The sequence below is a fragment of the Microchirus variegatus genome (assembly GCF_963457635.1).
Source record: "Microchirus variegatus genome assembly, chromosome: 15".
NCBI lineage: Eukaryota > Metazoa > Chordata > Actinopteri > Pleuronectiformes > Soleidae > Microchirus > Microchirus variegatus.
In genome coordinates, this window is record NC_139816.1 from 21,106,840 (window position 1) to 21,120,492 (window position 13,653).

Consider the following 13,653-nt stretch of genomic DNA (forward strand, 5'->3'; position numbering starts at 1 on the left):
CTCATCTGTCCAGAGGATGTTCTTACAGAATTGTAATGGGTGGTGAAGTCTTCTTTTGAACTGTTGTGAAGAGGTTTTTTCTTCACCAGGGAAAGAATTCTTCTGTTGTCCACCACAGTGGTTTTCTGTGGTCTTCCAGGTCTTTTGGTGTTGCTGAGCTCACTGGTGCGTTCTTTCTTTTTAAGAATGTTCCAAACAGTTGATTTGGCCACACCTAATGTTTTTGCTATTTCTCTGATGGGTTTGTTTTGATTTTTCAGCCTAATGATGGCTTCTTCACTGACAGTGACAGCTCCTTGGATCTCATATAGAAAGTTAACAGCAACAGATTCCAAATGCAAATGTCACTCCTGGAATCAACTCCAGAACTTTTACCTGCTTAATTGAATATGAAATAATGAGGGAATAGCCCACATCTGTCAATAATAATAATAATAATGCATTATATTTAAGGCGCCTTTCAAGACACTCAAGGTCGCCGTACAACAACAAAAAATAAAAAAAAAATAAAAATAAAAATAAAAAAATAACAAAAGGTAAGAGCAACGGGTAGAGAGTTGGAGAGTTAGAGGGAGTAGGCCTGTTAAAAAATGTGGGTTTTCAGATGGGATTTGAAGATGGCGAACGAGACAATGTTCCTGATGCCGGGGGGGAGAGAGTTCCATGGCCCCGATGGTGGTCAGACGGGCAGCTTTTCAGTCAATTGTCTCATTACTTTTGGTCCCCTTAAAAGTGGGAGGCACATATAGAAAGTGTTGTAATTCCTACACCGTTCACTTGATTTGGATGTAAATCCCCTCAAATTAAAGCTGAAAGTGTGCAGTTAAAGCACATCTTGTTCATTTCATTTCAAATCCATTGTAGTGGTGCATAGAGCCAAAATAAAGATAATTGTGTTGATGTCCCAATATTTATGGATCTAACTCTACATACATATATATGTCTCATATAAAAGGTTTGTAAAGTCTCCACGAGGAGATGTTATTTTCCTCAGAATGCTGTAAAATGTGGTAAAATGAAAATTACAGACGTGGTAAAAATGACAAAAGAATTAATCAATTTAGAAAATTCAGGAAATGGTGGAGATTGATTGAAACTTTGGTCAAAAAGCTAACATTTAATTTTAGTGTGGACCACATGTCTCAAACGTCTTCAATGATGTCACAACTGAGTTACATGTGTTCCAGAAGCACAAGGAACTTTTTTTAAATGTAAATAAAAAAAGTTTACTGTTGAAATTTTGTTTTTCTGATTTCTGACTTACCTGGCCCGTATGAGGTGAGCTCCAGCGCGAGGACCGAGGCCAGGTCCGTTTCCTGGAGAGTTCTTCCTGACTAACGCAGGAGAGATGGAGGTCGTTCTCTGAGGAACCTGAAAAAATAACACACAAGACAAAGACACAAAAACAAAAGAATGGACATTTAAATAAGTCATTTAAATGATATTTTTTAATTTCCCTTTAAAAAAACAAAAACAAAAAAAACACTTAAGATCTCATTGTTAGACAGACTTTGTAAACCACTAACTCTCCCACACCAAAGTCCATAGAGAAAATCAGTGATTTTAACTTCACAGCACACAGGAGTTGTTGATCCACAGCTGCCTCCATCACTAAGTTCAAATGCCTTATTTTGTGACTTCAGCATTGAAATCTTTCCTTCAGATTTACCTCAGTGATACAAACTGACCACACGAGGCAGCAGTAGACCAGCAGCTCCTGTGTCCCTGCAAGCTTAAACCACTGAATTTATCTTAAGATATTGTAGACTTAAACTGATGTAGATTTTATTTTAATCGATTGATAATACCTTGAATTTTTTCTTTTTAAGATTAGAAATAAGACACAGAAAATAAAGAGTTAATATTAAAACATGCAAACAGACACGAAAATAGAATTTAGAAAAAAAGCAAAGTTTTTTCTAACACACACACACACGGGTGGTACAGCATGCAGAGACCTTGGGGGGCATGTCATCGTCCTGCCGCAGCCATGAGCTGCGGTCCAGCTTGTCGAGGGGGGGCGCCAGGCGGGAGAGGGACGGGGCAGGTGGGGTGTCAGAGGTGGGGTCTGAGTTCTGCCGGGGCATGGGAGGGCGGGAGGGGGAGGGCGATGCCGATGTGGAGGAGGACACACCGTGAGGGTCATACAGGGACTGAGAGCCTGAGAGGCCGTGACTCTTGACCTGCAGCAGGTGTGCCATCTGCACACACACACACACACGCAGAAACCAGGCAGGGTCAGTGCATGATGACACCAGGATGCAAGTTAGTAGGAGATGATGCAAGAGAGGAAAGAGGTGATTGAGGAGGCGAGGAAAGGAGGAATCACATGTCAGAGTGTGGTCAAAACGACAACTGCACATAATTCATTTTCTAATCAACAGATGCCATTTTGACAGGTCATAAAATCACATTTTTTTGTGTCATGTTTTTCACTTTTCCATGTAAACATGAACAGGTTAGCTGCACAAAAATATAATAACTACTAAGTAAACAGGATGATAACTTTTTATCCAAACAAGAACAAGCTAGCGCTGGACAATTGTAGTGTCTCCACAGACAGTTAGTTGTTAATTAATGTTAATATTATAGCTAAGTAAGTTAAGTACCTAGCTAGTATGGTCCATCTGATAAACACACATAATGTGGTATTTCATAGCTAACAGCAGTACAATGCCACTGAAGATAGCATTATATCTAGATAAACTTACTTAGTATTTATCATTTCATATTTTTCACTTTTCTATCCAAACAATAACTGACTAGAGACTGGACAAACAGATAACAACCAGCTACACAGTATGTTGTTGTGGTTGGCTAGCTAGCATCGTCTCTTTGTATCCAAACAATGACAAGCTAGCTGGTTCATTTTAGTGTGGACCATTGTGTCTCAAACAGTTTAATGTTAGCTTTGTAACTTGGTTAGCTAACTAGCAAGCTAATCAATTCCAGAAACACAAGGACAGACTAGCTGGACAAAACACAAATAACCAGTCAGTCTTGCATGTTAACTTTCCATCCAAACAAGAAGCAGCTAGCTGGTGAAGGGGTCGTACCTATGTTCCCCGGGTCCTATGTTCCCCGTATTTCCCAAAAAAGGTCCACTTTGTATGTGACCGGGGAACATAGGACCCTTTTTTTGAAAAAGGGTCCTATGTTCCCCGGTCACATACAAAGCGGGAAACATAGGACCCGGGGAACATAGATACGGTCCCGCTGGTGAAAATGCTAACATTCAATTACAGTGTGTTACCTTGAAAGTCTCAGACCTGGTGATGATGTCACAAACAAGTTAAGTGTGCTCCAGTTCCGACAGAGAGTAGATAGTGTTAGCTTCATGGCTCAGTTAGTTAACTAGCAATCTAGTCAATTTCAGAACATATCCTATCATTTTATGTTTTAGGTTCTTCACTTTTCTATCCGAACAAAGACAGACTAAAAATGCTAATATTTAATTACAGCATGTTATCTCCAAAGTTAGTACTAATAATGACGTCACACCTAAGTTAAGTGCTTTCCAGTTTCCAGAGAGTTATAATATCAGCTTTACAGTCCCTGACAGAACTCTTGTCACATCCATTTTGTAGAAACAACAGCTTATAACCTGACTTTTAATTAATCCATTGGTTTTAGAAATGGCTCATATAAAAGCTAAAACCCTCCCAAATGATGTTCAAAATACTAAAATAAATTTGCTTGACTGAAGAAAAATTGATAATTTAATGAACATTTCCATCACATACTTCCATGTCAATATCAACATTCCTCAAGACGAATAAGATCAAAGTGCTCCAGGACTGGGCAGCCCCATCATGAGCATGTCTGGGGTAGAATGAAAGAGGAAGCATGGAAGACCAAACCAAAGAACCTTGATGAACTCTGGGAGGCATGTTAGACTGCTTTCTTGGCTATTTCTGATGACTTCATCAATAAATTGTACGAGTCATTGTCAAACTGCATGGATGCAGTCTTTCAAGCTCATGGAAGTCATACAAGATATTACTTATGGATCTCACAGCACCACTACTTAATTCACTGATGTTATGCAACATAATTAAATGAGCCATTTCTAAAACCAATGGATTAATTACAAGTCAGTTATACGCTGTTGTTTCTACAAAATGCAGAAGTGACGAGACTTTTGTCAGGGACTGTATGGCTACTATATTCAAGCTAAACTATGTGTTTAACTATCTGTCAAAGACATAAAACAACCGTTATCTTAAATCACTGAGAGCAAACATGAAAGAAGTGTGGCTTCAATCAACTGCGTCCTACAAACAAGACCATGTGTTGTCCAGTGCTGGAAACCGTCCAGGTGTCCAAACACACCTGTCCAACCAAAGTCAACAAACCCACAGAGACAAATTTACACACAGACAAAGAAGTAGAGCGCACACCTGTGGTTCGACGGAGCGGTGCATGGGCGGAGTCCTGGCCTGCTGGATGCCTCCGCTGCTGAAGGACTCGGAGCGCGGCGGCAGCGTCGGGTCCGAGATCCGGTTGGAGACTTTGTGCTGCAACGCAGGAGAAGTTTTTTTTTTAATTTTTTCAAACTCCTCCACCTGACACACACGCATACAGCAGTCACTCAGCATGCAGTGAAGGGTGTGTTACTCCAAACTGCTGCAAAGATAAAATGGCTGACACTGCATCAAGGAACTGTAAAGGGACAATTCAGTTTTTAAGTGTCGTTGAACAAAGTCATTTTATAAAATCTACCTCTGCTTCAGTCCATAATGTCTAAAAAAATGTGTTCCATACTTGAACACACTGTTAAATAACCCTTTCTACATGTAAAGTTAGGTTTGTGTCACTGCAACAAAGTCCATAGAGGAAATCAGTGATTTTACTTCACAGGGACACAGGAGTTGTTGATCCACTGCTTCCTCCATCACTAAGTTCTAATGTCTTATTTTTTAACTTCGGCGTTTGAAATCCTTTGCTGTTTGCATTTACCTCAGTGACATAAAGTAACCACACGAGGCAGCAGTAGACCAGCAGCCTGCGACCTAAAATTGCCAATTTACTCTACGGGGTTTGGTGAGCAGATTACAAACTTCACTTTGTTGTCTATTATTTAGAATGATAAAACATATTCTTATGACAATAGGCCACTGAGCTGATTCAGATGTTATTATGTGACCTGATTCTGTCTCATTCTTCCACACTCCAAAATTGCTGAACTGTCCCTTTAACAACCTGGAATTCAAGAGAGAGAGTGAGTATTAAGCCTGAAAGAGGGGGAAGTGATGTTAGTTTGAGTTAGTACCCGTTACATACATGATCCTATCAAACCACAATATGCAATATAATATAACTAGGCTAACACAGTGTCAGTCACCTGTAAAATGGAAAGTGAAGATTAAGATTCAAGAAGAAAGATTTACATTTAAAATTAAAAACTCAAACTAGCCTACGCTGTCGGGGGCAACGACGCGGACCAATTCCATAATATCCGCGCGCGTTTCTCGCGGATATAATTATACTGTACGTGTGAAACCCTGACTTTTACTCTGTCGCCACCATGAGGTTAAATATCGTATTTTCCTTCAAAGTGGAACTTCTGCAACTTTCTCATCTTCATCCAAAAGTTTGTGTCGTTGTTTAAAAACCAAGATAAACACACCTGACGTTAGCAATTAGCTCAATAAATGCTAAATTTGCCGTCATTTTCCAAAAATGAGTTACAGATATACAGATCAAGATTTCTGCTGGTCAGAGAAATTCCAGAGGTTAAAGAGATAAGATGTGTCCACCAGGGTTAGGGTTAGTGAGTCAGCCAGGACAGACTTCAGGACAAGAAAGAAGTGAAGGGACAGAGCAGCGAGGAGCGAGGCATCCGTTTATCCTCTGACTAACCCGGCGGTCAGGGGTCCGCCCCCTGGAGTCCGGACTCCGCCCCCTGCACTCGGGGCTCTGGCGGCGCATCACTGGCTGAGGGTAGTCGGGCGTGAGGCTGCGGTCGGGAATGCATGTGACGCGGATTCGAGGCACATTGGGGTGGTCTCTAGACGGGCTGACGTGGACGGGGTACGAGGGGGGACGGGGACGGGAGCGGGGCTTGTAGCCCGGCAGTCGGAGCAGGTCGTCGAGGTTGACGTGCCGTTTCTCCCTGACCGAGTGATATTTCTTGGGCGGGATGCGTGGCGAGTTACTCTGAGCTCGACGCATCACCTAGAGGACAAGATGAGTATTTACAGCAGATGTCACGTTTTTTTTTTTTGTTTTTTTTACGTAACACGACAACATCCTGTCGTCACAGCGAGCTTTAGGAAATAAAGAAATAAAAGATTTTAGCAGCAGATACCACGTCTCCCACCTGGAATAAAAGCAACTGTGCGTAGAATCAAGTGAAACCTGCGGGACAGAAAGAGTTCAAAAATACGTTACACAAATCTGCCCATTAAATTCAACTAAAACTCCTCCACTGGGTACAAAGACAAAGCAAAGACGCGATTAGACATGAATTTCACATCAGTAGTGTTGACTTAATGCTGGTCACACAAAGAAAAAAGCACAGTTGTTCCGATACCGATACCAGTATGGGAAAAGGCCTCCGATACTGCCCAAAATGCTGGCATCGATATCCGCGTGTCCTGGAGTCCAGGCACCGATCCGATACCACGTAACTTATGAGAAATAGGAATCTGTTTACTGGTTAGCTTCGTTAGCTCTGACACAGTTATTCTTCATCGCTCTTAAAACAAAGGCAACATGAACTTTTCCGATACAATTCAAATCAAAGACATGAAAGATTCACGCCACCAGAGCAATAAAAAATTAATAACAGACTGTGTCAGAAATTTGACACCCCTTTTTTTTCTTCATATAAAAGCAAAGCAAAGTGTGGATATGAATTTCACGTCATTCGTGAGGGTTAATGATAATTAGCGACGTTATCTTCAGTCACTTTAGTTAAAAATTTCACAAATTTGAGAAGTTACACAAATTAGCTTCAGTCGAGCGAGAGGGGCGGGGCAAGAGGGCGGGGAAGAAAGTAAAGACCTGGTAAATTAAAGAGTAACTAAAACTCTAAACCACTTTTGTCAGGTTAAAACTAGTGTATGTGGTTATATGGTTATCTAGTGATATTATTTACTGATCCAGGTCCAACTCTTTGTAGTTTTGTGTAAAGTTATTAAAACTAAAAGTTAAAGTTATTAGATTTCTGTACTGCCTTACCTGGATAAACACCTCATCATATTAGCTGTTTCTTACCCGTTCTACGTCACCAACCGTCCAGGTGTACGCAGCACTTGTATTTCAGGCGGATGCCACTGCAGAGCTGCATAAATTCAATGTAATTCAGTGGTAGAGGAGTATAAAAATAAAGCATCCGGTTTGCTTTTCATAATAAAAGCTCCTGTGTTGACACTTTTTGAAGAGTTTCAAAATCAGGCATTGGGCAGAGACAGCTTCAAAATCCAGGTGTTGGTCGCTGTTTCCTACGAGTGCAGTTAGCTTAGCATTAGCCCCAGATGAGGAGTTGTAGTTACTCCAGCGACCACATTTTTTGGCAACTCTATTCTCTAGCGTAGTTTACCTCTTTGGCCCAGGTGGGTTTGTCATTGCTGCTGGGCGCCTGGTCCTTGTAGTGGTACAGCTGCTTCTTGTCCTGCGGGGGGCGCTGCGGCGGTGTCTCCTGCTGCTGCTGCAGCGACACCAGGTATGCGCGCTCTTGCTGCAGCTGCCTCTGCAGACGCTCGGCTTGACGCTGCTCCTCGATCTGCTTTCTCTTGTACTCCTGCCAAAGATCAGACGAGAGGAGGAGGCGGAGTCACAGACCGTCGTTTATGATGGGAATGAAGCTGGGATTATTTTGTCAACATTACAAAAATGCCTGCAACAGTTAATCATCAATAAACAATAAAATACTGAATCTACAACTATTTGATTCAGTTTAAGAAACTACAGCTTCTTAAATGGGAATATTTTCTAGTTTCTTGGATTTTTCAGCTTCTTACATGTGAATATTTTCTTGTTTCTTTGATTTTTTAGGTTCTTAAATGTGAATATTTTAAAGTTCCTTTACTCCATATACAGTACCGAAGAAATCATTCAAACAAAAGCATTTGAGAACATCATCATTTTCAGGTTTGAGCCACTTTTCTGACATTTTCTGAACCAAATGAGGAATTAATTAATAGAGAAAATAATCGACAGATGAATCGCAGGACTTGTCTTTAGACTCGTCTTACAGCAAATGTCCAGTGTCTTCATGCGACAGAAAACAGGCTGAAAACTGTTCCTCACACCTCGTCATTTACCTGAGCTGTGAAAGCAGAGGATGTGCTGTGCTCTGTCAGAGGTCAGGGGTTAGGCTGGCATTTAAACCTAGATAACTTCATTTTTTTGTACAAATAAAAACACATGTTTAACTAATTTATATTAGTTTATCATAAATAAATAAAAATGTTGTTAAATTTGAATTGACATTATTGAATTAAATGTGAAGTAAATGATTATTATTACAGAATGATTTATGCCTGGATTAGTATACAGAGTGTATGAGTATATTCTGCGTCTCTGTGTGAGGAACATATAAACCACCAGAGAACTCACAACTTTAAAAGGGACATTTGGGGATTAAGACCTGGTTTTAGGGTTAGAATTAGGTTTAAGTTAACTGGTTAGTGTCCTCAGTAAGGGTACTGTGTGAGAATGTGTATGTGTTTCAGGTATCCCTCATGTTGTGGGGACCTAAATCATTTTGTCCTGTCTTCCTTATGGGAACAAAAATCAATAAGGTGAATACATGGTAAGTTTAAGGTTAGGTATGTTGTTAGCCAGGGGGTGGAGTAGCTCAGTGGTTAAGACCGGTACTACCCCATGTGCAGGAGAAATGTCGCTTTGGATAAAAGCGTGTGCTAAATGACATGTAATGTAATGAACTGTAGATGTTAGGTTAAGGTTCAAGTTAGGCCAATAGCAGTTATGGTTAAGGTAAGAGAGTATGTCTCCAGAAAATGACTGTAAGTCAATGTCCTCTGTAGTCATGGAAACCAGACTGTGTGTGTGTGTTACCAGCAGTAAGGCCTGCTCCTGCAGGAGCTGCTGCTGCAGGATCTCCAGCTGCCTCTGCTCCTCCTCCAACTGTCTACGGATATACTCCTAACCGGCGTCAGCGCCAACCAATCACAGAGCAGCAAGGCAGGTGGGAAGCCAATCAGAGGCCGGGAAAACCGGTGACATCAGCAGAGCAGGAAACAGGAAAGAAAGTGAAGGACGAAGACAGAAGAAGTGGAGGACGACAGGCAAAAGATCAGGTTTGCTGAAGATTAAGTGAGTAACATTGGGTTTAGTGAGAATTAAATAGAGGAGTGGAGGTGCAAAGGGAGAACCAGCAAGGGGCAGTAGTGAGTGATTAATGCTTATTAGTGTTAAACAACTGGAAAGGATGGATGATGGAAGGATGGTTAAAGAAAGTGTGTAAAGATGGCAGGTTGTCACATGACCTGTAGTGTCACCTGTGATGTCGTGATGTCCGGTGGTTGGCTCAGGTGTCCTCTCACCTGTTCTCTCTCAGAGTGCCTCCTCTCCTCCTCTCGACGGAGCTGCTCCATCTCCTCGTATCTCCGGCGCTGCTCGCGCTCCTGCTGTTTCCTCAGCTCACGCTCGCGACGCTGTTGCTGTATGAGAGGATTTAACACAACAACAATCAGATCTATGTGAGCGTGTGTGTGTTTATGTTCTCAATGAAATAAATCTGCGTCAGCTGAAGTCTACGATATCTTGAACATGAACACGTTCACATCTTTACCTCACTGTTAGACGGACTTTTCCAACAGGAAACTCACTCTCCCACACCAAAGTCCAGAGAGAAAATCAGTGATTTTAGCTTGCAGGGACACAGGAGCTGCTGGTCTACTGCTGCCTCGTGTGGTCACTTTGTGACACTGAGGTAAATCTGACCAAAGGATTTTCGATCCCCAAATGACAAAATGAGACATTTGAACTTAGTGATGGAGGCAGCAGTAGATCAACAACTCCTGTGTGCTGTGTTGTTAAAATCACTGACTTTCTCTATGGACTTTGGTGTGGGAGAGTGAGTGGTTCACACACTTCAGTTTCCTGTTGGAAAAGTGTCTAAAATCTGATTTTCCCAGAGTCTGCTGTCAAACAGGATTATAGTGATTGTTTGCCTGTCTTGTGCTGGTTCTCAGCAGTCTACAGTATCTTTGTCAGTATCTTGCGTAACCGCAATTCAAAAACCCCAAATCCCTTTAACATTTGAAGAATGGTGATGTTTTCTGCAAAAATATCTAACGCATGAAGTAAATTTAGAGTGTGAAATGTGTGACAGCAGATAAATCACAGAAGAAATCTCACCTCCTCCAGTCGTCGCCTCTGCTCTTTCTGCTCCTCGATGCGTTTCTGCCTCTCCGCCAGCAGTTGGCGCTTGTGCTCCTCATTCTGCTGCTGCTCCAGCTGCTGCCGTCGGATCAGCTCAGACCTCTCCTTATTGGCCAACTGGAGACGCAGGAAGTCCCGCCTCAGAGTTGACTCCCCAGGAATGTTGATGATGGAGCTGCAGGAGAGGGAGGAGTAGAGTTGCATCATTTAGTTTGTCAGTACATACTTAATTCTGTCAATTAAATAGATAGTTCAGGTTTTTTTACTTTAAGTCTACGAGATCTTAAAGGTGAAATAGAGTGGTCCTGTTGCACATATATGTTAGTTATGGAGGTCTACTTACATATATTAACTTGTTTTTATGCTCAAAAACCTCCTAGTTGCTGTAAATGAGCCGATAGAAATCCTCTTTTCTGACGCTGTTTTTCTGCTGCGAGATTTCAGAGTGAACTTTCACCCCCAGAAGACAGAGTCTTGTGATTGGCCAGTACTATCCAGCACATCCGTTCTCAGAAGCGCAGCGCCCCCTTCTGGAACGGTGGATGCACTGCTCCTCATTATCAAAACATTGTTTTAACAGTGTTTAAAAATAGCTTCTTCACGACTCCCCTCCGCAGTCCCTTTGACGACCTTTGACCCGGAGTCAGACCCAGAGTCAGAAGACACTGTCGCTCGTGAAACACCTCCACAACGGACGTTATTCTTCTTCTGTGGTTCAATGTACGCAACCGGATGTGCCCGGACTAGTGCCCGGAGCAGGAGGATCTGCTGTTCAGGAGAACCAATGTTTACGTAACTATTATGGGATTTTCAGTGATCTCGTTGAGCCCGAGATTACAATAAAACACAACGTTCTCAGCAGTGACTGAACTGTTTGTTTAGAACCTTCAGGGCTTCATAAACAAGGTAATGACGCAGATACACACTAAAAAACAGCGTTAATAGGAACTTCCGGTCTAGTTTCCGCTTTAAAGCTATACTTACCTTTCTTGCATTTTTACACTTTTCTTTTGTAATCTTAAATTGCTCCTAATAAGCGCATGTCAGTCTAAAACCTAAGATAAATTCACCAGGTTTTGAAGCTCATCATTATTTAATTCTCATATTATTATGATAAAAGTATGACCAACTAAAATATTCAGACTGAATAAAACGATTGGCAGAGCTTCCCGATCGCTATCAAAGCTTGCGAGTCGGCATCTCTGACAGAGCAGTGTTACCAACATGTCGACTTTTTGTGGTGTTTGGAGACTCTCACGTGAAAGCACGTATCACTCTGCAGTTACTGAGTTGTGTGTTGTCGGGATCACCTCCCAAAGCACAGTAACCTCTGCAGTCCCAGTCTACAGTCAGACATGCAAGAAAGGTAAGTTTAGCTTTAAGCACACGTTCATGTCATGGGGGCGATGGTGGTTCAGTGGGAGCGTGAGTCGTCTTTCAACTAGAAGGTTGTGGGTTCCATTCCTGTCTCCGCTAGTCTATATGAAAGTGTGAGTGAATAGAAACTGTAGTGTACAGCAGCTTTGAGTGGTCATTAAGACTGGAAAAGCGCGATATCAAAACCAAACCAAAACCATTTATCTCATTGTCAGACAGACTTTTCCAACAGGAAACTGAAGTTTGTAAACCACTCACTCTCCCACACCAAAGTCCATAGAGAAAATCAATGATTTTAACATCACAGCACACAGGAGTTGTTGATCCACTGCTGCCTCCATCACTAAGTTCAAATGTGTTATATTGAGAATTCAAAACCTTTCATTCAGATTTACCCGTGACATAAAGTGACCACACGAGGCAGCAGTAGACCAACAGCTCCTGTGTCCCTGCAAGCTAAAATCACTGATTTTCTCTATGGACTTTGGTGTGGGAGAATGAGTTTTTCTACTTAAACTGACGTCAATTTTAGGAGTTGAGTTTTTTGTTAAGTGGCTAAAACCTGTGTTTCCTCATGTCTCATCAGCTGTACCTCGGTTCTCCGATGTCTCGCTCCTCGTCCTCTTCCTCGCTGCCACTGTATTCATACTCTGTCTCATCTGGAACAAAACAAGCACACACACACTCCATGTTAGCGTTGACACACTCCTCTGCGGGGGGCGGTGGTGGTGCTGGTGGACTGTGACAGCGTGCTTACCCCTCTCGCCCCTCCTCTTCTTGGTACGGTCGATGTGGTCTTTGAGCTGGATGCGGACCTGCCGCTCGTTGGGCAGATCTCTAATGAACGGGTGTTTGAGCAGCTGCTCGGTGCTCGGCCTCTGACTGTGACTCTTCACCAGGCAGCTGTCGATGAACGACTGGAACTTCTTTGACCTGCAGACACACCACAGCACTTCAGACTGACTGCAGCGCCACCACCAGGTCACCGGAGAGAGTGCACCTGCCTCTGAGTGTGAGAGAGAGAGACTTACCACTTTTTAGACTTGAGTCTGGGGGCGGGGTTTCGGGGGATGAGGAAGAGCGCTCGCATCGGATGCATGTCACACAGAGCTGAGGAGGAAAGGAAACAAAGGTGAGAAGGAAGGTGAGTGAGGAAAAGAAGGAAGGAAACCAAACATGGAATAATTTAAAGAAAGTGTAACACATATAAGACACATAAGGGAGGAAGTATATTTGACAAATTAAGGAAGGAAGTGATAAGGGAAGTAATGAAAGAAGGAGGGAAGGAAAGAATGAAGGAAGTATAATAGATAAAATAAGGGAGGAAGAGAAGAAGGAAGGAAACCAAACACAAAAGAGAGATTTAAAGATTTAGTGAGTGAGTGAGGGAGTGAGGGTGGAGATTTCTCACTTACGTGGAGCTCCCTCTGCCATTTCTATGGCTGTGATGCCGAGAGACCATAGATCACTCTAAGAGAGACAGAGAGGGAGATAGAGCCTCATCAGAATAACCCATGTTTGAATGTCACTGTTCTTGTTAAAATGACACATCAGCTGCTGCTGCTGCTGCTGCTGCTGCTGCTGCTGCTGCTGCTGCTGCTGCTGCTGCTGCTGCTGCTGCTGCTGCTGCTGCTGCTGCTGCACATCCCCACATTTCATCATTATCTGCTGATGTTAACGTTACACCATGAACTATACATCCTGTGGTGAAATTAAAAAGGATATTTCATGATTCTTAAGTGCAGATTTTTAGCCACTTAACAACTACTATATGTGTGTTCATGTTTTTATCTCACTGTTAGACAGACTTTTCCAACAGTAAACCACTTAACATCTCTCTAGTAAAACAAGTAACTAGTAAACTAGTAAAACTGTCAGTAATGACAGTAAATGAACTCATTGGCTGCCATTGATGTCTAA

At 42.3% G+C, this 13,653-nt stretch overlaps 1 protein-coding gene across 3 annotated transcripts in view; it reads right to left on the reverse strand.

Moving 5' to 3' along the window:
* tnikb (TRAF2 and NCK interacting kinase b) overlaps positions 1-13,653 on the reverse strand; it is a gene marked incomplete at both ends in the record, with an annotated part of 52,342 nt that overhangs the window by 19,002 nt on the left and 19,687 nt on the right. The window contains 12 exons of one of the 3 annotated variants that reach the window (XM_083901973.1): positions 1,265-1,371; positions 1,959-2,201; positions 4,401-4,517; positions 5,863-6,177; positions 7,547-7,747; positions 9,028-9,114; positions 9,516-9,632; positions 10,333-10,531; positions 12,326-12,392; positions 12,491-12,666; positions 12,765-12,843; positions 13,149-13,203. In XM_083901973.1, the coding sequence (XP_083758099.1) occupies positions 1,265-1,371; positions 1,959-2,201; positions 4,401-4,517; positions 5,863-6,177; positions 7,547-7,747; positions 9,028-9,114; positions 9,516-9,632; positions 10,333-10,531; positions 12,326-12,392; positions 12,491-12,666; positions 12,765-12,843; positions 13,149-13,203 (1,763 nt within the window). Of the gene's footprint in view, positions 1-1,264; positions 1,372-1,958; positions 2,202-4,400; positions 4,566-5,820; positions 6,178-7,546; positions 7,748-9,027; positions 9,115-9,515; positions 9,633-10,332; positions 10,532-12,325; positions 12,393-12,490; positions 12,667-12,764; positions 12,844-13,148; positions 13,204-13,653 lie in introns of all 3 variants that reach the window. The other 2 variants (XM_083901971.1, XM_083901972.1) reach the window with 2 other exon arrangements.